Raw genomic sequence first — 21,236 nt, 5'->3', positions numbered from 1 at the left:
ACAAAATATTTTAGTTAATTAAAAATATAGCTAATCAACAATCAATGCTTGATTACTTATGGTTAATCATAATTAATTTCAGATTTTTGTATTTTTCATTTTATAATTAACATATCAACTAATAATAATCAACAAATAGATCAACTAATAAAATAATATTTATATTAGAAGTATTAATAACAATCAATTCATAACAATAAATAATAATCATTATTAATCATGATGAATTACAGAACATTTTTTATTGGTTTTAAAAAAATAATCCTGATGAATTACATTAAAAATGTGTAATTAATTAGTAATTTCAATTTGTTTTAAATAGTCTGTCATTATTAACACCACTAAATATACATTTCAAATTTTAACATTTGGTGCGATTAATCATGATTAATCACAATTAATGACATGAAAACTTACTGACCACATTAAACAGCCCAAATATAGAGAGCAGCTCTACAGTTGAACAGGGCTTTGCATTTTGAGAGGGCTTTAAGTACTGTAAAAGCATCAGTCAAAGCAGGTGCGATGGCAGTCAAAGGCCAGGAGATCAGATCTGCTCAAGCGTGTAATGAGATACACAACTGACACCTTTTAACACCCTTCACTGTATCAGCTTCATTGTAAACACTGACCCAGATAAAAGCTCGCCGAAGAGCTTCTCATAGCCTTACAAAAAAGAAAAGAGTGGGAAAAGGGTTTGATTTAATTTCATTTCAATTAATTAAACAAATGTAATATTTTTTTTACTTATAGTACATTATTTCAGTACTATTTAAGTTTTTAAGGCTTTTTTGCTTTTCATAAATAGCTTTTTTTTCTCAGTATAATGAAAAGAAAACATCCAAAATACACTTTTAATTCTTTCTCACTCAATTTCAGATGGATTATAATCCATGTTTAATAGTTTGTTTTCTCAAAACGATTATTTCTCTGGCCATAAATCCATAAATCTCCACTACAGCAGCCCATATGCCAAACCTCAAAGTTTGGTCCATATCTATATCCATCATTTGCAATATTACATATATTTTATTCTATAAAAAAATAGCCAAAATGTAGTTTTTACTGGCTTTTTGCAGTATATATTTTTGAATTAGAATACAACATTTTATTCTACAAATTATTGCCAAAATGTTGTTTTTTACTGGGTTTTTGCAGTATATTTTCTGAATTAGAAAGTGATTAAAACATACTCAAAATCTCCTCTTTTGACTCTATTAGAAAATAATAGTTAACAGGAATTTCAAACTCAATTTTATGGATTAATTTTTTCTTATTTGCATATTTAAACATAATATTTTTGAAAACTTGTAATATATTTTTTGGTGATTTATAATGTAATCAATCAATATGGGAAGTATACTGTTAATAATTGTTTTACCGTATTCACCTTCAGTGTCTTAATAGTATAGTATTGTTGAATTTCACAATAAAAGAGAGCTGCAGCACCACTGAGGTCCCCTAGTGGTCGCTGACCACGATTGTACTGAAAATGAGAATGAACACTTAAGACTGCGGTTCACTTTACCTCTTCTTATTTCGAATGATCTTGATGGCCACCAACTCATTTGTCTTGTGATCCAAACACTTCAAGACTTGGCCAAACGATCCTTTCCCAATCACCTCCAGCACTTCATAGCGATAGCCTATATGGTCATGCAGGACCTGCACAGAGTATTTAGAGGACAGAGTCAGCTGACGAACAGCTCAGCAGGATTATTTATGTCTCTTTTTACAGTGCCAGACTTCCTGTTACTTAGAGAAACATCGCAATGGTAATATTGAGATGCAGAAACCTTTCTCTTTTGTGGATTTCTGAAGTTATGCACATCTGGGCTGGACTATATGTGACTTTGGTTTACGTTTCGATTGCAAAATGCGTTTTTTTATTAGTTTTGTGTAGGTAATTATGATTAATAACACAATTTTATTGCATCAATTTTATTACCCCCCTTAAGAAATATATATTTTTAAATAATAATGTTTAAAAAAGCCTTGCAAAATGCTAAATTATTAAAGAAAATTATTATGTTCAGTCATCATGACAAATTAGATATTAGAATGTGTAAATAAAACTAGTATGTATAAAAATGTGTTGAAAATATCTGTTAAACAGCACTTAGGAAATATTTTTAAACATCCAAATTTCACAAGAGATGGAGCTTAAAATATGCCAAAACAATTTGAATTTGAATTGCGTTCATTTGAATTTTTAACAATTGTAATTTAATAAAACCGAATATTATATGCCATTAAATATTGTTTTGATATTCCTATTTTAATTAAATTAAATTAATTTACTCTTTCCTGTTGATCACTCCTGGCCGCTGAATCTGAAATTCACAATCAGAATTTATGGTTTTGAATTTTAGGATATTGAATTTTACGATTTTCTTCATCTTGAAAACTTGAAAGTGTATTTATATATATATATATATATATATATATATATATATATATATATATATATATATATATATATATATATATATATATATATATATATATATATATATATAATTTTTACAAGTTTTTTTTCACCTTTTATTAGGATAGTGGAGGTTATGGACAGGAAAGTATTGGGAGCAGAGAGAGGGGAAGGGTCAGCAAAGGACCTCGAGCCGGGAATTGAACTCGGGTCGCCGTGAGCACCACAATGCTATATGTCAGCACACTTAACAACTAAGCTATTGGTGCTGACGAAAGCGTATTTTTACAAACTGGATATCTGCAGTCTATGAATTCAGAACAAAAAAAATCTCAAGTTTAAAAAAGACTTTAAAAAATTGGTTGTTTTAAATTTCAGATGTTCAAACTCAAATTCAAACTCAAATTTGGAAATTCAAATATAAAACATTATTAAATGGCATATAATATTCAGTTTTATAACATTACAGTTATTAAACATTCAAATGAACACAATTCAAATTCAGATTGTTTTGGCATATTTTAAGCTCCATAACAAGAGGACTTATATTGTTGACTTTAACTATATGTATACACACACACACACAGACACACACACACAAAGACACACACACAATCACTATATATGATTAATTAACTATAGAAATTGTTATTAGTTACTTTTTAAATGGTTTTAATTAAACTAACAGCACTAACATACATGTAAAGCAGACAATCTTATATTCAATCTGATTAATCATTACTAACGACAATAATTCATTCATTTTCCTTTGGCTTAGTCCCTTTATTCATCGGGGGTCACCACAGCGGAATGAACCGCCAATTATTCCAGCATATGTTTTACACAGCGGATGCCCTTCCAGCTGTAACCCAGTACTGGGAATGACAATAATATATAGCCTAAATATATATAATGTAATGTTAGTATATGCAAATATATAATATGTTAATAACAGGTGTGAGTAATTATGGTTCATTGCAATTCATTACAAAAATGTGCAGCTAATTGGTTGATTTTCAAAATTGTTTTTAATTGGATAATCAATATTAATAGTATTAAATCATAACAAACATTAATTAGAAACAGATAATTAAGTGTGATTATACAAGGTAATACATATAATATATGATAGAAAACAGTGCAATCAACTGATTCCTTTCTAAAATTGGGCTAATCATGATTAACAATAAATTATAAATATTTATTAGACATGACATTTTACAGACGATTAATTACGATTAAATGATCAGTAATAGACTTCCTGTTACTACCTGTTTTTTTTTTCCTGATAGATTTCAGAAGGAAAGCACATCTGGACCATCTGACCTGTGACTTTGTTTACATGTTTCGACTGCGAATGCCAGCGCTGTGAGTCTTTAAATGGCCGAGGCTGAAGGAATTCAATCTAATAGCCAGTAAGCGTTTTGTGAAAAGGCACATTGACGGTGCTGACGGCAGACTGCCTGTGGATGAATTATCCAAACTCGTGCTGTAATGCAATTTCATCAGTTATCGAGTTGAGTTGAGTTCATGATTTATAAATTGAAAATGAGGTCAGTATGTCAGCCAGTAATCTGACAGCAGTCTTAGAATGTATACAGGGTTATTAAAGTTAACTGACGAAAAAAATAAATATATTTCAAATTTTTTTATTATTATTTAATCAATACTAAATAATAATATGTTATGCATAGAAATAAAAAGAATAAACATGGTGAAAAATAACAAAATTACTAAAACTATTTTATGGTCAAATAAAAAATGAAAATATATATGAATAAATTATTAATAAACTTTTAAAGCTATTTATAGAAATAGTAACAAGAGCTCTGTGATTCTAAAATAACATTTCCAGGCAAGTAATATAATCACAAAAGATATATGATACATCATTGTTATGAAGCGGACAGGAGACAGAGGTAAGGAAACGTTAGGGTGTTTATTAAATGACAACAAGGAGCACATGAAGGATAGCCAGGAGGATCAGGAATGATGTTGGGGTCTTTTCCTCCGTGGCTGGGTAACAGGAATACACGAGGATGGACAGCACACACCAGATACAGCTGACAGAGGATGACACAGACTTGGAAGGACTGGAAGACAGGACGATTCGGGAGGACCAGGAAGACTAGGAGGAATACAAAGAGAACAGGTAAGTAAATCGTTTGTTTTAGCTGAGGATGACTACGCTGAGTGGTCGCTCAGTTGTCCGCTTTCGTCGAGACGAGCCCGGACAATGAGCGACTGGAGTGCTGTGCTTTTATCTGGTGCTCGTGAATGTGATGCAGCTGTGTGCTCATTAGAAGTCAGGTGATGGTGATCTTCGTGAGTGGGGGTCGTGAGAGCCTGACCAATCCATGACAGTACCCCCCTCCCCAGGGCCCGCTCCTGAGGGCCAACACCTCCGACGCCGTGGTGGTCTCCCTCTGCCTCTAGGCGCTGGGAACTCAGGGTGGCTCTCATGAAACTCCACCATGAGACTAGGATCGAGAATATCAGCTCTGGGAACCCATGTCCTTTCTTCGGGGCCGTACCCTTCCCAGTCCACCAGGTACTCCAACTGGCCACCACGACGTCGGGAACGCAAGATCTCCTTCACTGCGTAGACGGCTCCTTCTTCTAGGAGCAGTGGAGGAGGGGGTTCCTCTTCGTGGTCAGGCTCTGTGGAGGGAAGAACAGGATCGTGATAGGGTTTCAGGAGTGATACGTGGAATGTAGGGTGAATACGGTAGTGAGAGGGTAATTGTAGTTTGTAGGTGACGGGGTTAACCTGTTCCACGATGGTGAAGGGACCAACAAATCGGGGACTTAACTTGCGAGAGGGCAGTCGCATGCGTATGTCCCGGGTGGATAGCCACACCTTTTGTCCGGGTGTGTATCTGGGTTCTTCAGACCTTCTCCTATCGGCGGTTACCTTGCTTCGACGGACTGCCCTCTGCAGATGTTGATGAGCCTCGTCCCAGACTCTCTCGCTCTCCCGGAACCAGTGATCCACTGCGGGGACATCAGATGGTTCGCCATCCCAGGGAAAGAGCGGTGGTTGGAAGCCCAGGACGCACTGGAATGGCGTGAGTCCGGTGGAGGGTTGCCGCAGTGAATTTTGGGCATATTCTGCCCAGCCCAAATACTGGCTCCAGGAGTTCTGGTGACCACTGCAGAAGGTCCTCAGGAACCGTCCCACCTCCTGAATCTTCCTCTCTGTCTGCCCGTTGGTTTGGGGATGATATCCAGAAGAGAGGCTGACGGCCACACCTAGGAGCTTGAAGAAGGCTTTCCATAGACGTGAGATGAACTGTGGACCTCTGTCCGACACAATATCTTCTGGAATACCAAATGACCTGAAGACTTGATTAAAGATATTGTCGGCAGTTTCAAAGGCTGTGGGAAGACCTTTCAGAGGGATTAGTTTGACAAACTTTGAGAATCTATCTACTATGACTAGAATACAGGTATTACCTTCTGACGAAGGGAGGTCAGTGATAAAGTCCACTCCTAGGTGTGACCAGGGACGGTTCGGAATCGGCAAGGGATGGAGCTTTCCAGCGGGTAGATGACGTGGGCTCTTGGATTGGGCACAGTCCTTACAGCCCTGAACATATTGCCTCACATCCCTTGCCATGTTTGGCCACCAGAATCGTTGGGATACTAGCGAGAGAGTATTGTTGATCCCTGGATGTCCAGTGCCTAGCGAGGTATGTAAGGAGTGGATCAGATCTACCCGGTGTTCAGGTGGTATGAACTGCCGATGAGGAGGGCATCCCGGCGGAGCAGGGGCTTCCGGAGTGGCAACGACTGGAGGAGCGTTCCAGGTGATCGGACAAATGGAGATGTGTTCGGGAAGAATCTTCGTTGGGAGTTCTTCATGATCGTGATGCTCGTGTAAACGAGAGAGAGCGTCTGCTCTTAGATTCTTGGGTCCTGGACGATAGGAAATGGAGAAATCAAAACGTGAGAAGAAAAGTGACCATCTGGCTTGACGTGGACATAGTCTCTTGGCCTCTTTGATGTATTGGAGGTTTTTGTGATCTGTGATCACCTGGAACGGATGTTTGGCTCCCTCCAACCAGTGACGCCACTCCTCCAAGGCTAGCTTGATTGCTAGAAGCTCCCTGTCTCCTATGCTGTAATTCTGCTCCGCCGGGCTCAACTTCCGAGAGAAATAGGCACAGGGATGCAGTCGGGGCGGTGTATCATGATGTTGAGATAATACTGCCCCGACGCCGGTGGTGGATGCGTCCACTTCCACCACGAAAGGAAGATTTGGGTCAGGATGAGTCAGGAGTGGGGCCCTTGTGAACTCCTTCTTAAGAAGGCGGAAGGCTGCGGCTGCTTCTTTGGTCCACTCCAGTCCTTTGGGTTTACCCTTGAGGAGATTAGTGAGAGGTGATGTAATCCTGCTGTAGTCCTTGATAAACCGTCTATAAAAGTTAGCAAACCCAAGAAACCTCTGGAGCTCCTTAATGGAAGTGGGTTCTGACCAGGATAGAACAGCCTCAATTTTCTCCCATCCATACGTATACCGGTTTGGTCAATGATGTATCCCAAGAAATGAATCGACTTCTGGTGGAATGAGCATTTCTCCGCTTTGAGGTAGAGGTGATGTTCTCTCAATGTGTGTAGGACCTCCGCAACGTGTTGGCGATGTTCGGCCTCACTCCGGGAGTAAATGAGGATGTCATCTATGTACACTATTACAAAGTGGTGAAGAAACTCCCGGAGGACTTCATGAATGAAGTTTTGGAATACGGAGGGGGCGTTGACCAGACCGTAAGGCATGACCTCATATTCATAGTGGCCAGTAGGGGTCACGAATGCTGTCTTCCATTGGTCCCCCTCACGTATTCTTATCAGATTATACGCGCTGCGGAGGTCCAATTTAGTGAAGACTTTAGCTTCTCGGAGCTGTTCCAAAGCGGCTGGTACCAGAGGAAGGGGATATCGGTATTTTACTGTACCGTTATTTAGGACCCTGTAGTCGATGCATGGACGCAGCCCTCCGTCCTTCTTGGCCACAAAGAAGAAGCTTGAGGCGGCTGGTGATTTTGAGTGACGTATGTACCCCTGACTCAGAGCTTCCCTTATGTAATCTTCCATTGCCTGATTCTCTGGAAGCGAGAGCGGGTAGATCCTACCTCTTGGCAACTGGGCATCTGGAACTAGGTCGATCGCGCAGTCCCATGGCCGATGCGGCGGTAGCTGGGAAGCTCTCTTGGGGCAGAAGACATCATGAAAGGAGCTGTACTCCTTAGGAATGTGGATAGACTGCTTCTCAGGAGGGCTCTCGACCGATGTTGCAAACAAAGAAATGGGGTTCCGACCTTGAAGAGGGAGATTTGGAAAACAGGCAGGTGTACATCCAGATCCCCATTTCTTTATCTCTCCTGTGCCCCAAGAGATGATGGGATCGTGCTTCACCAGCCACGGGCGCCCTAGAATGATGTCCATATTTGCACCCTCCAGAACCAGAAATTGAATCCTCTCTTGATGTAACAACCCCACTTGAAGAAGGATGTCTTCGCATTGTCGATGGATACGGGTCGAAGATCGAGTGCACTGGGTTATCGGTTGTATCTGGTATATATGCGAGGACGCCTCAGTACGGAGGTGGAGTTGACGACAGAGGGATTGGGAGATGAAGTTCCCTGCTGACCCGGAGTCGATGAGGGCTGTGACAAGGAGAGAAATAGAGGCAGTAGTTATTTGTACGGTGGTAGTAAGTGGTTTACATTGTTCAATATTCGTACTGAATACACTCACTGAAGTCCGAATGGGACGAAGGGGACACTCCATACGGGTGTGTCCACTGACACCGCAGTATAGACACAGACCCCGGGTCAGCCTCCTCTGTCGTTCCGCTGATGTCAGTCTTCCAGACTCTATTATCATGGGTTCTGGTTCTGGAGAGGCTGTTGACTCAGGCGATTGGAGGAGTGCAGACGAGGGGGTGATGGTGTCCTGTTGATAGGAACGGAGACGATCGGAACATCGGAGAGAATGTTGGATGAATCTCTCCAGACCCATTGTATCATCTAATGTGGCCAGTTGGATTCGGAGAGTGGGTTCCAAGCCGAGCCGGTACGTGGTCAACAACGATCTCTCATTCCATCCACTTGCAGCTGCTAGAGTGCGAAACCGGAGAGCATATTCCTGTGTAGATAGAGTACCTTGCTTTAGATGATACAGCTGCTCTCCAGCGGCTACTTCCCCATCAGAACGTCCAAACACCTCTTTGAAATACTCCGTGAAGGTAGTGATGGAATTCATGACCGGCCCGGCTTGGTTCCAGATCGTCTCAGCCCATTTAAGTGCAGGTCCAGAGAGTAGAGATACGATGTAGGCGATCTTCGACTTATCTGTGGGATATAGAGAAGGTTGCATTTCGAATATGAGGGAACATTGTAACAGAAAACCATTGCACTCCCCCGCTCCGCCTGAGTAGGGCGCTGGTCGGGCCATGGGACTGGAAGGAAGGGCCGAAGAAGAAACTGTGGAGGCGGAAGTGCTCGGTGCTGGTGGTGCGTTGGAAAGTGGAGCTGGTGGCTGTAGAATCCGCTTCAACTGGTCCACCAGCTCTTGAAGGTGATCGGGGGTGCTCATGTTGTCGTCGTTAATGGTCCGGGCTTCTGTTATGAAGCGGACAGGAGACAGAGGTAAGGAAACGTTAGGGTGTTTATTAAATGACAACAAGGAGCACATGAAGGATAGCCAGGAGGATCAGGAATGATGTTGGGGTCTTTTCCTCCGTGGCTGGGTAACAGGAATACACGAGGATGGACAGCACACACCAGATACAGCTGACAGAGGATGACACAGACTTGGAAGGACTGGAAGACAGGACGATTCGGGAGGACCAGGAAGACTAGGAGGAATACAAAGAGAACAGGTAAGTAAATCGTTTGTTTTAGCTGAGGATGACTACGCTGAGTGGTCGCTCAGTTGTCCGCTTTCGTCGAGACGAGCCCGGACAATGAGCGACTGGAGTGCTGTGCTTTTATCTGGTGCTCGTGAATGTGATGCAGCTGTGTGCTCATTAGAAGTCAGGTGATGGTGATCTTCGTGAGTGGGGGTCGTGAGAGCCTGACCAATCCATGACAATCATGACCTTGATTTAAGTAGTTGGCATATTTATTCCCATGATTAAACACCTAATAAAAAATTAAATTAAAACAATTTACAAAAACATAATAAAATAAAATGTATTTATATTAATAAATTCTAAATCACATTCTCAATCATTCTAATATAACACTGCCAGGAAATTAACATAATCCCAATCATATAAATGATGTTTTAAAACACGCACGCACGCACACACACACACACACACACACACACGCACACACACAAAATAAGATATTTTTTATGCTAAATTTTTATAGCATGCCAATCAAACAACCAAAAACATATACACATTTTAAAAAACAAAAGCTAATGAAAATGACTAACAAAAATATTTCTACATATTATTATTCAATTCTGTAAAACTATAGAAACTGATGATATTAAAATAACGGTCACACTTTACAATAGGTTTTCATTAGTTAATGTATTTACTAACATTAACTAATTATGAACAAAACTTGTTCAGCATTTATTAATTATAGTTCAACATTTACTAATGCCTTATTAACGTCCAAATTCATGCTTGTAAACATGAGTCAATGCACCGTGAGTTAACATGAACTAACAATGAACAACTGTATTTGCATCAACTAACGTTAAATAACATGAACAAATACTGAAATATATTGTTAATTGTTCATGTTAGTAAATGCATTAACTAATACAACCTTATTGTAAAGTGTTACCAAAATAACAGGACAGGAAAAAAGATATGACATATAATATCTAACCTTTAAGTAGCTGCCATGTTCATCATCATAGCCGGCATTCTGTGGGGATCCCTGGGAGCCTTCAATCTTCTTTGTGTCCAAACCCAGATACCAGATCTCAGAGTAATCCATGATCTCTTCCCGCTCATATTCTGTTAACTGGTTCTGGAAGTGTTTCAGTGCCGCTGTTTTGAGGATGATAAACAACATACATTAATATAATACACATATATATAGTTGATGTCAGAAATATTACCCCCACTTTACATTTTTTCTTTTTGAAATATTTCCCAAATGATGTTTAACAGAGCAAGGAAATTTTCACAGTATGTCTGATAATATTTTTTCTTCTGGAGAAAGTCTTATTTGTTTTATTTTGGCTAGGATAAAAGCAGTTTTTAATATTTTATGATCCATTTTAAGGTCAAAATTATTCGCCTATTTTTTCGATACAGAACAAACCATCGTTATACAATAACTTGCCTAATTACCCTAACCTGCCCAGTTAGCCTAATTAACCTAGTTAAGCCTTTAAATGTCACTTTAAGCTGTATAGAAGTGTCTTGAAAAATATCTAGTAAAATATTATTTACTGTCATCATGGCAAAGATAAAATAAATCAGTTATTAGAGATGAGTTATTAAAACTATTATGTTTAGAAATGTGTTAAAAAAATCTTCTCTCCGTTAAACATAAATTGAGGAAAACAGGGGGGCTAATAATTCAGAGGGGGCTAATAATTCTGCCTTTAACTGTATATAACATAATATGTTATAAACTACATGATCCAATTAACCAGAGAAATATCTGAAAAAGCAAAACAGACCAATGCCATTTTTAGTTATTTTAGGAGCAAATGTTGACTATATTGATTTATTAATTTTAAGAAATGCATGTCGTACTTGTTGGAGACATTGGCAGCCTCTGTCCTTCATATGTTCTGATCTTCTCGAACTTATTAATAATGCTCCTGGTTAAGGATTCAGACAGGTTTTCCACTGATGAACCAAAGCGATTGGGAAACTGCGGCCTTGGTCTCTCCTCCTGTGTTATAAGAAATGAAGCAAGGATGAATTATGCAGACGTTTAGACTATTATACTATATGGATTGTACACTCAGAAACTGTCTTTATTAACTAACCTGCATTTTATTCTACTTTATGTCATTTTTACATACATGATAATAACATACATAACATGTATACACTGTAAAAAGCGATTAGTTGACTTTACTTAAAATAAAAGAGAGTAAACTAGTTACCTTATAATTATTAAGTAAACAAATGTGTGCAATTATAAAATGTTGCTTTTAAGGCAACGGGCTTGCTTACTTATTTAAAGTAAAGTAACTAATCACTTTTTTACAGTGTATATATAGTGCATGGAACAATTATCTAAAAATAATTATATTAATTTATTTAATCATATAAAAAAATCACCAAAAAGCCCCTTCAGTAGTGGCCTTAAGTAGTGGACAGTTTGGAAAACACTGGTCAATACATCAGGGGTGCCCAACCCTGTTCCTGGAGATCTACCTCCCTGCAGAGTTCAGCTGCAACCTTTGTTTAAACACACCTGTCTTTAATAGACAAGTGCTCCGTCACCTACTTAGTTGGTTTAGTTGTGTTTGATCAGGGTTTGAGCTGAACTCTGCAGGAAAGTAGATCTCCAGGAACAGGATTGGGCACCCCTGCACTACATAGTTTATTTATAGAATGATATTGATATTGTACTTTGGTAGTCCAGCTGTGACTTATGTTGTTATTTGGGAAACACACCCAACATTAGCCTTGCACAGACACATGGCAGAAGGTCTGAACTTTATCCAACCCAGGCTCATTATTGATACGTACCCCTTTATGCATATCTGGAGAGCACCAAATATGTCCCAGGAGGTACGTTTTTTTGCAGTTTTTGTTTTTCGCAAATCCTCCAGAGGCTTCTGTGCACACTTTTTCAGATCTCAAATTTCTCTCGAGTGCCATTTGCGCCTGCTATTCTTGAGTAAATCCTCCAGAAGCCGCTGTCGACTGATTGACTGACCTACCAAACGATCCCCCCACCCACCCCTTTCCTTAAACCCAACCTATAGTGTTTTCAAAAGCAATGTAGAAAAAGAAAAGCCCTCACCTGATTTTTACCACATTTTCAGATCTTACCACGTTCTCACCCTGTTATTTATTTGTTTATTTTTTCTTTATTTCTTTTTTTTCCTTTTTTTGTTTTTGTTTTACCTGCTTTCTGGAACCGCTCTTTGCCAGACTCAAACCCAATCGTCGCGGTCAACTCCGCTCTGAGTCTCAAGTCCGCCAATGTATGTGGCGAGTTACTAGGCAAACTGGTAACAGTGTAAAAGTCGAGGTAAGCAGTCAGCTGGTAGCGCAAAAAGAAACAGAAGCTATCTGCGGCATTATAACCCCTTGTATCATTCATTTTAAAGACGAAATGCAGCTATACGTAGCTCTGGCTACATAATTCGTGCCCTCCAGAAATGTATACAGGGGTTGGTATTCACAATGAGCCTATGTTGACTTTTGCGTTGACAGTTTTCATTGATCAAGAACCACTCAAGAGGTCATCTGACAATTAAAGAAACTAGTCACAGTTCATATTTGTTCAGCTTCTTGTTTGTAACATATCTACAATACAAACAGTCTCTACAAAAGTCTTCTGCTTTTCCTTTTGGTCCTAACTAGCGCTCTTTCTCATAGTTGTAAACAATTTCTACCAAATGCATGAATGCATGTAAATCTGTGGACATGATGTGTTAGGCCAGGGGTCACCAATCTCAGTCCTGAAGGGCCAGTCAGTGTCCATGTAGAGTTTAGCTCCAATTTGCCTCAACTCATCTGCCTGGATGTTTCAAGTATACCTAGTAAGACCTTAATTAGCTTGTTTAGGTGTGTTTGATTAGGGTAGGAGTTAAACTCTGCAGGACACCAGCCCTCCATAAACTAGTTTGGTGACCCCTGTGTTAGTCTGAGACTTTGCATCTCCAAGTAACTCCACGAAATACTTGAAAGCCTGGTAGCATTTGATGCTTAGCAATTTACCACAGCGGTGTCCAATCCTGCTCATGAAGATTTTACCTCCAACATACCTATCAGGAAGCTTACAGTGTGTCTGAAAATCATGACTCTCATAGTTCGGATTTTAAATTAGGAATGGAGCTGAACTGCCTAGGAACAAGATTCGGAGACCCCTGATTTAGAGCATAACGCCCAGTTTTTCTATTGTAATCCTGATCCTGGAGTGCCAGCGTCCTTATGTTTAGCTTCAACAAGCCTAAAAAACCTTGTAATGGCCCTGATATTATTTGTTCACCATTCCCTAAATTAGTCCACTCGAATGAGTAAATGAAAATGAGTGAATATTAGTAATTCCAACACTGGTTGCGCCAGAAAGGCTGTAGCTCTTCATTTGACTCATTCACTCTGTCACACTGTTCATTATACTTGAACTCTCCAGATTGCAAGAGTCCAAAGATGGATGGATGACTCAGCTGCAAGTGTCATCTTCAATTGACAAACAGGAATTAAATCAGCATGACCATTATAATGCATTATGGGTTGAGCTGTCGAGACTATAATAACTTGGACTTGTGATGTTGGTGCACTATGGGATAGAATGAGAGCAATCAATGAAATTCACAATGATTTTGGACATTACAAATGGCTGGTCCCCCAAATAGAGAAATGGGGGAGGCGAGTTTAATTAGAGTTGAAGATAAACTCTGCAGGTTTGTGACCCGTCAGGAACGGGTTTGTGCACTCCTGATTTACAAAGTTGGGAAATGTATGGTGAATCTTACTCTATAGTCTATAGAGTGAAGATCATTTCACCTTCCAACAGCACAATCATTCCAATGAAGAAATCCAAATCAACTGAAGCTTAATTAAAGAAGTGCTGTGTAATATTCTTGAGTGACCTGTTCATTCTTCAGATTAAAGAAAGTCATGAAGTTGTGAAAAGCAAAGATTACCAGAGATCTTAAATGAGATGTAGGTGAGGATTCCAGTAAAGAAGTGATAGAAGCTTATAAATGACCAGAGGTTACATTTATCGAATGTTATAAAGGACAAAAAAAATCAACGTTATGTTTTAAAAATCACTGTATGTATATTACAATGTAAATAAGCAACACTCTAGCTGCATCCCAAATGGCACACTATGCACTATGTACTTTTGCACTTACACACTCAACAGCATAGTATATGTATTTAGTGTTGTCCCAAATAGAACACTAATGGTTTTTTCACTAAGTGGAAATTCAAACCGTTTCCCTGATGACGTTTGTCGGTTGCCAAAATTAGTGAAATAAATGACCAAACTACCAAATAATACCTGCCATGACTATAACCGTATTCACCACCGGGAGGCTCTATAACTTGTCAAGTGTGACGTCACGCGAAGCAGCTTCCGGGTCCAAGCTCTCTATCAAACTGTATGGAGAGACTCATCAAATGGTAATAATAAACATTTACAGTGCTGTAATACTGTCGAAAATCACGATCACAATATATATATCCATGCCTAATATCAGATGGCTAGAAAGTGATCAATTTTATATAATTGTTAAAAATTTGGTATTTGTGGTGCAGCAAGTCCAAAGACTGTTGTGTACACTATGATTTTATATAAAAATCACTTTAATGGACTAAAAAGCCATAAACGAATATTTTTTCATTTCAAATGAGTAGCGGCATGGACCCTGAAACAGTATTCCATACGTCACCCATACGTCATGATTTAACAAGTGGATACTACATGAGTGCCTGAAAGCTCCACCCCTTCCGCTACATGAGCAGAGCAGCAGCTGTTGAGTGCGTGAAGTAAAAAAGCTTAGCATCTGATTTTATGCTCTTTGGTGAAGTGTCCATCATTCCACACTTAATTTTACCGGTTGAATGAGTGCATCATCAGGGTAATTAAAGTGCACTTATTATTTTTATTCGTAGAGTTTTCAGTGTGAACAAACTACTTACACTATTTATACTGAAAAATGATTTAGAATAGTGCATAAGTATGCAATTTGGGATGCAGAGTGTCTTACAGCTTGAGAGGTAAATAATTGTGGTTGCATTTATACTCTGTATACAGTAGATACTCAAAAATAATCTGACACACTCAATTGCATCAGATGCCATACCAGTGGACCACTGGCATTGAAAACACCTCAGTAGTTTTGAAGTGTTTTTAATATTGGATGACATCTATAGGGTTCCTGCACAGTTTTGTATGGGTTACTGTAGTTAGAGTTAACTAAACAAAATGAACTGTGACTGGTTTACAATGTCAGTCATTTAACCTCTTGTTGTGCCCTTGACCATTAAAAACTCCAAAGCACTCCAAACCTTTTGCAGTCAGTCTGAGATTCTAACTTTGATATATTAAATGATGCCTAGTGTTTACCATTTTTTTCGAATTCTAAAAAGGTTGTGTTATGTTTTACAGCAGGTGTTATCTTACCTGATTCCCCTGAGTGCTTTGCACCAACTGTTTGACAATGCTTGGTAAGGTTCCATTCGAATGCAGAAGTTTGCCATTGGTCACCAAAACTTGCTTGACAGGAGCCTCTAGTTGGGGCAAAGTACCAACGCCTGTCCCACACTTCTAGAAAAGAAAAGAATACAATACACTGAGCACCGTTTAACATTAAAAACTCTACAAATCAGTAACAAGGGCCAACGGGGGGAAAGATACGTGAGCTTCACACAAGCTGCGTGGCCAACGGCCCCAGTGAACCGACCCCCTGCGTGGAGGATGGAATTTCAGCTTTAGACTGAGGTGGGGACAAAAGCAGCGATTGGGCAGGCTTTCAGAATCACACTATATATTATAAATCTGATACATAATAAGAATAAGGTATACAGGGTTTCTCTTGCACGCTTCTTCATTTTGTCAGTATGTTCTTTTGGAAGGATTTTAACGAAAGGTTTGCTGTGAAGCGAATGTAGGGCACCGCACAAGGGAGGGGCTCATTCGTAGCTCGCAGGTTTTCCCCCATCTCACGGTTCAAAGCCAACGCTCGACAAACTTCTGGGCTGAAAAAAGAGCATGTGTGTCTATAGATAGATGCGATATTCAATTTCATATGTTCCGGTGATACTGCGGCATCTGCCAACTTGATCGTGACGCATAGAAACAGAAGCTAAATATAGCTTTGGGGGAACCTGCAGAGACCTACAAGAATACAGTAGGCTCCACGTAAACAATTCAGGTACAGCAGCTGAGCATTAAAACCCACAGCTGAATCCATGCCAGGTGCTTTATTAGAGGTGCGTGTGAAGAGATCACCCTCAACATTAAAGATTTAACACAAATGCTTTCCATAGGTGCTTGGAGGGATCGTCTATTGTCATCTATAGATAGCGGAGATACAACGGAAGAACCTATTCATGCTAAAGCATCAGGTGAATGAAAATGTGCAGATTTAAAGGTCCCATAATATTAAGATAAAGTTTTTTAGATGTTAGTATCAGTATTGTTAGTTTTTAAGATATCTATAAGCTAGTGGGCTCCAAAATTTGCGTTTAGAAGATATAAAACTGATATAAACATGTAAAGCTTGTAGTTTGTCACTTCCATAATATTTATAAATAAATAGAAAAAATACTTCCATAGTATTTACAAATGCATTCAGTTTTTTGGAAAATGTATATTATTTTAATGAACTTATTACAATAAAACCATTTTTAAAAACCCATTTATTAAACAATGGAGTGCAATGCCAAATACACTCTGCTGAACCTGCCTTTGCCAGTAATTTGCACACTCATGTCTTCTGCTTTGTCCCTTATTCGTTAAGTGACAGTATGTACATTTAAAAAAAAAAATCTGATTCATTTACAACATTTATTGAAACATTTAATTTCAAGTTTGCTTTTTTTGTAGCTCAACAATCAAACAAACAAACAAAAAGTTACATTAAAATATAAATGAGAATCTCTGTTAAAGGCATTCCCCAATCCTTCGCAATCATTTTCCCTCTGGCGGGTCAAATCAAATGATACAAAGGGCTAACTTTGGCCTGCAGGCCCTAGTTTGGGCATCTCTGCTTAAAAGAGATTCATTTTTATTATTTGATGTAAAGGAAGTAAAAAAAAAAACAAATTTATTTTAAACAGACTTCTTTCTCAAAGGGACAGTTCACCCAAAACATCCTCATTTGCTTATACTTAACTTGTCACAAACCTTTCTTTTTTAATATCGAACACAAAAGAAGATATTTTGAAGAAGGGTGGAAACCTGTAACCTTCGACTTCCTTTGTTAAACAAGTCAATAGTGACTGATTTTCATCTTTCTTCAAAATATCTTTTTTTGTGTGTTTAACAGAATTTAGAAATTCATAAAAATGGTTTGAGTAAATAGTGAGTGAATTTTTGGGTGAGCAATCCTTTTAACAAGTCAATGGTTACTGATTTTCATCTTTCTTCAAAGTATCTACTTTGTATTTAACTAAAAAGAAACTCATAAAAGATTTGAGTTACTAGTAAGTGAATTTTTGTGTAAACTATCCCTTTAACAAGTCAATGGTTACCGATTTTCATCTTTCTTCAAATGATCTACTGTTGTGTTTAAGAATAAAGAAATTCATAAAAGGTTTGCGTAAATAGTGAGTAAATGTTTGGGTGAACTATCCCTTTAACAAGTCAATGGTTACTGATTTTCACCCTTCTTCAAAATATCTACTTTGTTTCAACAGAATTAAAGATTTGAGTAACTGTGAGTGAATTTTTAGGTGAACAATCCTTTTAACAAGTCAATGGTTACTGATTTTCATCTTTCTTCAAAATATCTACTTTGTTTCAACAGAATTAAAGATTTGAGTAACTGTGAGTGATTTTTTGGGTGAACAGTTGTTTTAACAAGTCAATGGTTACTGATTTTCATCTTTCTTCAAAGTATCTACTTTGTATTTAACTAAAAAGAAACTCATAAAAGATTTGAGTAACTAGTGAGAGAATTTTTGTGTGTACTATCCCTTTAACAAGTCAATGGTTACTGAATTTCATCTTTCTTCAAAGTATCTACTTTGTAGTTAACTAAAAAGAAACTCATAAAAGATTTGAGTAACTAGTGAGTGCATTTTTGTGTGAACTATCCCTTTAACAAGTCAATGGTTACTGATTTTCATCTTTCTTCAAATGAACTACTGTTGTGTTTAAGAATAAAGAAATTCATAAAAGGTTTGAGTAAATAGTGAGTAAATGTTTGGGTGAACTATCCCTTTAACATGCTGTTACTCTCACGTTAGCTCAATTTAGTGTCTACAAATACGCAAAATACCATAAAAGCACCATACATTGAACAGTCTTTCAACATTTTAATAACCTAAACCACAATAAAGCACCTTTTGATGTGAGTTTGAAGTATTTTCATGCAACCATCAATGCAAGCAATGTACTGACCCCAAATTAAATTCAATAGCTAGTTAAAGTTCTTCCAGCCTTGTTGGACTGCTTTGCGTCCTTGACATTTCAATTCATCAGTTGAACAAAATTCCTCTGCGCCTCCTCATAGATTTCCTCCCTTTGTGCATCATCTCGATCAAATCATCAGCGCTTATGTTTTTTCTCCATGACCATGGGCTCACCTGTGTGTAGGTGCAGTTGGATCCTATTTTAGTGTTGTCGGCCTGTGCCCTGTGTGGGTGAGGGAAAGCCTCGGGTCTGGCTGACTGTGAAAGAGAGCGGAGGAGAGACGTCATGAACATCCGCAGTCGTACGTGTGGGATGATGCCTATATAACTGTGCGAATCATTTCTGTTATTCAACACAGCCCAATGACTCATCTTCAGTACACTGAGCTTTCTTGATTTCAATTCAAAAGCTATTTCGATGACGCCCTCGTTCACGACAGATGATCAGTTTGGCCTCACATCACACTGTAAATATGATTGTGATAACTGTGAAAAAGCTACAGTAAAGAAGTTAAAGTGCATGATTTCAATAGGTATTCAATACGTTTTTATATTATTTATAAGGATAAACAGTAAAAGATCAACATTTTAACATTTTGGAGGGATTAAAAACAGGATTTCTTTTGTAAATTAGTTTTAAGTATATAGTAGAAAGTTATTTATAATGTAAACCTGTTTACGACCACTAATTAAATTTTTTGTCAGTTAAATTAAATAGGAAAGTTTACAGAATAATCTGAAAATAAGTTCACAATTTTACTCAATTTTGGTAGATTTATTGTTTGATTTCTTTCTCTTTTTGTAAAAAAAAAAACAGTGAAAAATTTATTCAAAGATGACTCCTTGGATTTACTAATTTACTTTTAAGTTAAGTGGTTTTAAACAGTTTATATGGGCAGAATTTAAACAAACAAATTAGGTTGAACATCACTAAATTTAATTTGTTTGTTTAAATTCAAAACGTATAAATAGTTTGCAACAATTTTAAAGAACTTTTTTTTTCAGTGCATACTCTATAAATGATTTTTGCAGTTTTTCTAAATTAATTAATAAAAATCAGCAGAAACAACACAATTTTTGAGTTGTTTTTTTTTTTTAACTTAATTTTTTTTCAACTTAATTGTTTTACATTCAATCCACTTAAATTTGTAAAAAAAACAATCATTCTAACTTAATTTCTGTTGGGACAAGGAATAGTGTGGAACCCAGCATTTTTTACAGTACATGTTGTTTATAATTATAATTATATATATTTTTATAATTATAATATATTTAAAAATTAAAATGTTATTACACTGTAAAAAAATTATGAATAATTAGCCATTAATTCATTGTAACTTATTAAATGTTAGTATATGATGTTAATCATGTTCTAACTTAATTTTATAAAATATGCAAGCTGTTTTAAGTCAGTTTAACATAAAATAAGTTCAATGGACTAATAAGGTTAATTTGATTAAAAATTGCCTTAAGAATTTAAGGCAACCAGGATTTTTTTTACAGCGTAGTTATGTTATTTTAGTATAGTAGTTTCTATAATGTTCATTTTAGTTTGGTAATTTAGTTGTGTTTTCTCATTTTCAGTAAGTTTTTAAATATATATGTATACTTTTATGTTCATAGTTTATATTAGTTTAATTTTTCCCAGTGGTGGGTTGCTGCTGGTAGGGCATCCGCTGAGTAAAACATGTGCTGGATAAGTTGACAGTTAATTCTGCTGTGGCGACGATTAATAAAGGGACTAAGCTGAAAAGAAAATGTATTAGTGTAAATATTATTCATTATTTTCATAGGTTGTTCTGTAGATGTTTACATTTTTACTGTATTTTTAAGTGATTTGGCAAGCAAATCTGCCAGTTTTTTTCTTCTTTTATTTCTGAATTTCTTTTTCTTGCAAAGGGCATCAGTGACGTCTAGACTCCTTGACTTGATGCTTCACACTTCACAGCAATCATCTCCCAACTAATATTCCCCCTCGAGCCATCAAGGATATCAGCGATGACTACAATCACTCATGATTGCGGACCCGCGAGTAAACGGGCCCACATCCATCTTAATCAGGTCTGAGCTTGCGTCAATAGCGCTGACAGACAACATAAGGACAGATGAAAAGCCCCAGCTAAACTTAGCGCCTCTCGGTATGGGCTGCCATACAAACAGAGCATGTTAAACGCATAGCGGTACACTGTAAAACAGAACAAGTTAAGGAAACTGAACAAACCATTTAAATCTAAAAACTAATATTTATGAGTAATGTGAACTTCACAAAATATTATGTTAAATTATAATTACAATCAAATGCACATATGAAACTTAAATAAAATACAAATACATGCCTCAGCTTACATTTTTTTCCGGAAAAAACAATGCTCTGGGTATGTTTCACTGCACGTTTCAGATTACAAATCCACTAGAGGGTGCTGTTTACATTTTTGCGAATCTGAAATACGTTACTTAGGCTACGTTTTGTTATACGTGTCAGATACACATCCTTTTTGTGCAAATCCATGAGAAGGCGAGACTTGTCCTACAGATCACCTTGCTAACGATTGA

The 21,236-nt window shown here is 37.6% G+C and overlaps 1 protein-coding gene across 4 annotated transcripts in view; it reads right to left on the bottom strand.

The window, feature by feature from the left end:
- The window catches only part of dyrk4 (dual-specificity tyrosine-(Y)-phosphorylation regulated kinase 4), a 57,052-nt gene that overhangs the window by 16,560 nt on the left and 19,256 nt on the right, over positions 1 to 21,236 (bottom strand). For 2 of the 4 annotated variants that reach the window (XM_056451519.1, XM_056451518.1), the window contains exons 2-6: positions 18,858 to 18,941; positions 15,730 to 15,873; positions 11,163 to 11,304; positions 10,282 to 10,445; positions 1,529 to 1,665 (exon numbers count right to left, since the gene is read on the bottom strand). In XM_056451519.1, the coding sequence (XP_056307494.1) occupies positions 1,529 to 1,665; positions 10,282 to 10,445; positions 11,163 to 11,304; positions 15,730 to 15,873; positions 18,858 to 18,941 (671 nt within the window). The remainder of the gene's footprint in view (positions 1 to 1,528; positions 1,666 to 10,281; positions 10,446 to 11,162; positions 11,305 to 15,729; positions 15,874 to 18,857; positions 18,942 to 21,236) is intronic. The other 2 variants (XM_056451521.1, XM_056451520.1) reach the window with 1 other exon arrangement.

Source organism: Danio aesculapii, chromosome 25 (genome assembly GCF_903798145.1).
Source record: "Danio aesculapii chromosome 25, fDanAes4.1, whole genome shotgun sequence".
In the NCBI taxonomy this organism is placed as follows: Eukaryota; Metazoa; Chordata; class Actinopteri; order Cypriniformes; family Danionidae; genus Danio; species Danio aesculapii.
Note: the sequence above shows the minus strand (reverse complement) of the source record. Positions and strands in the feature narration are given on the sequence as shown.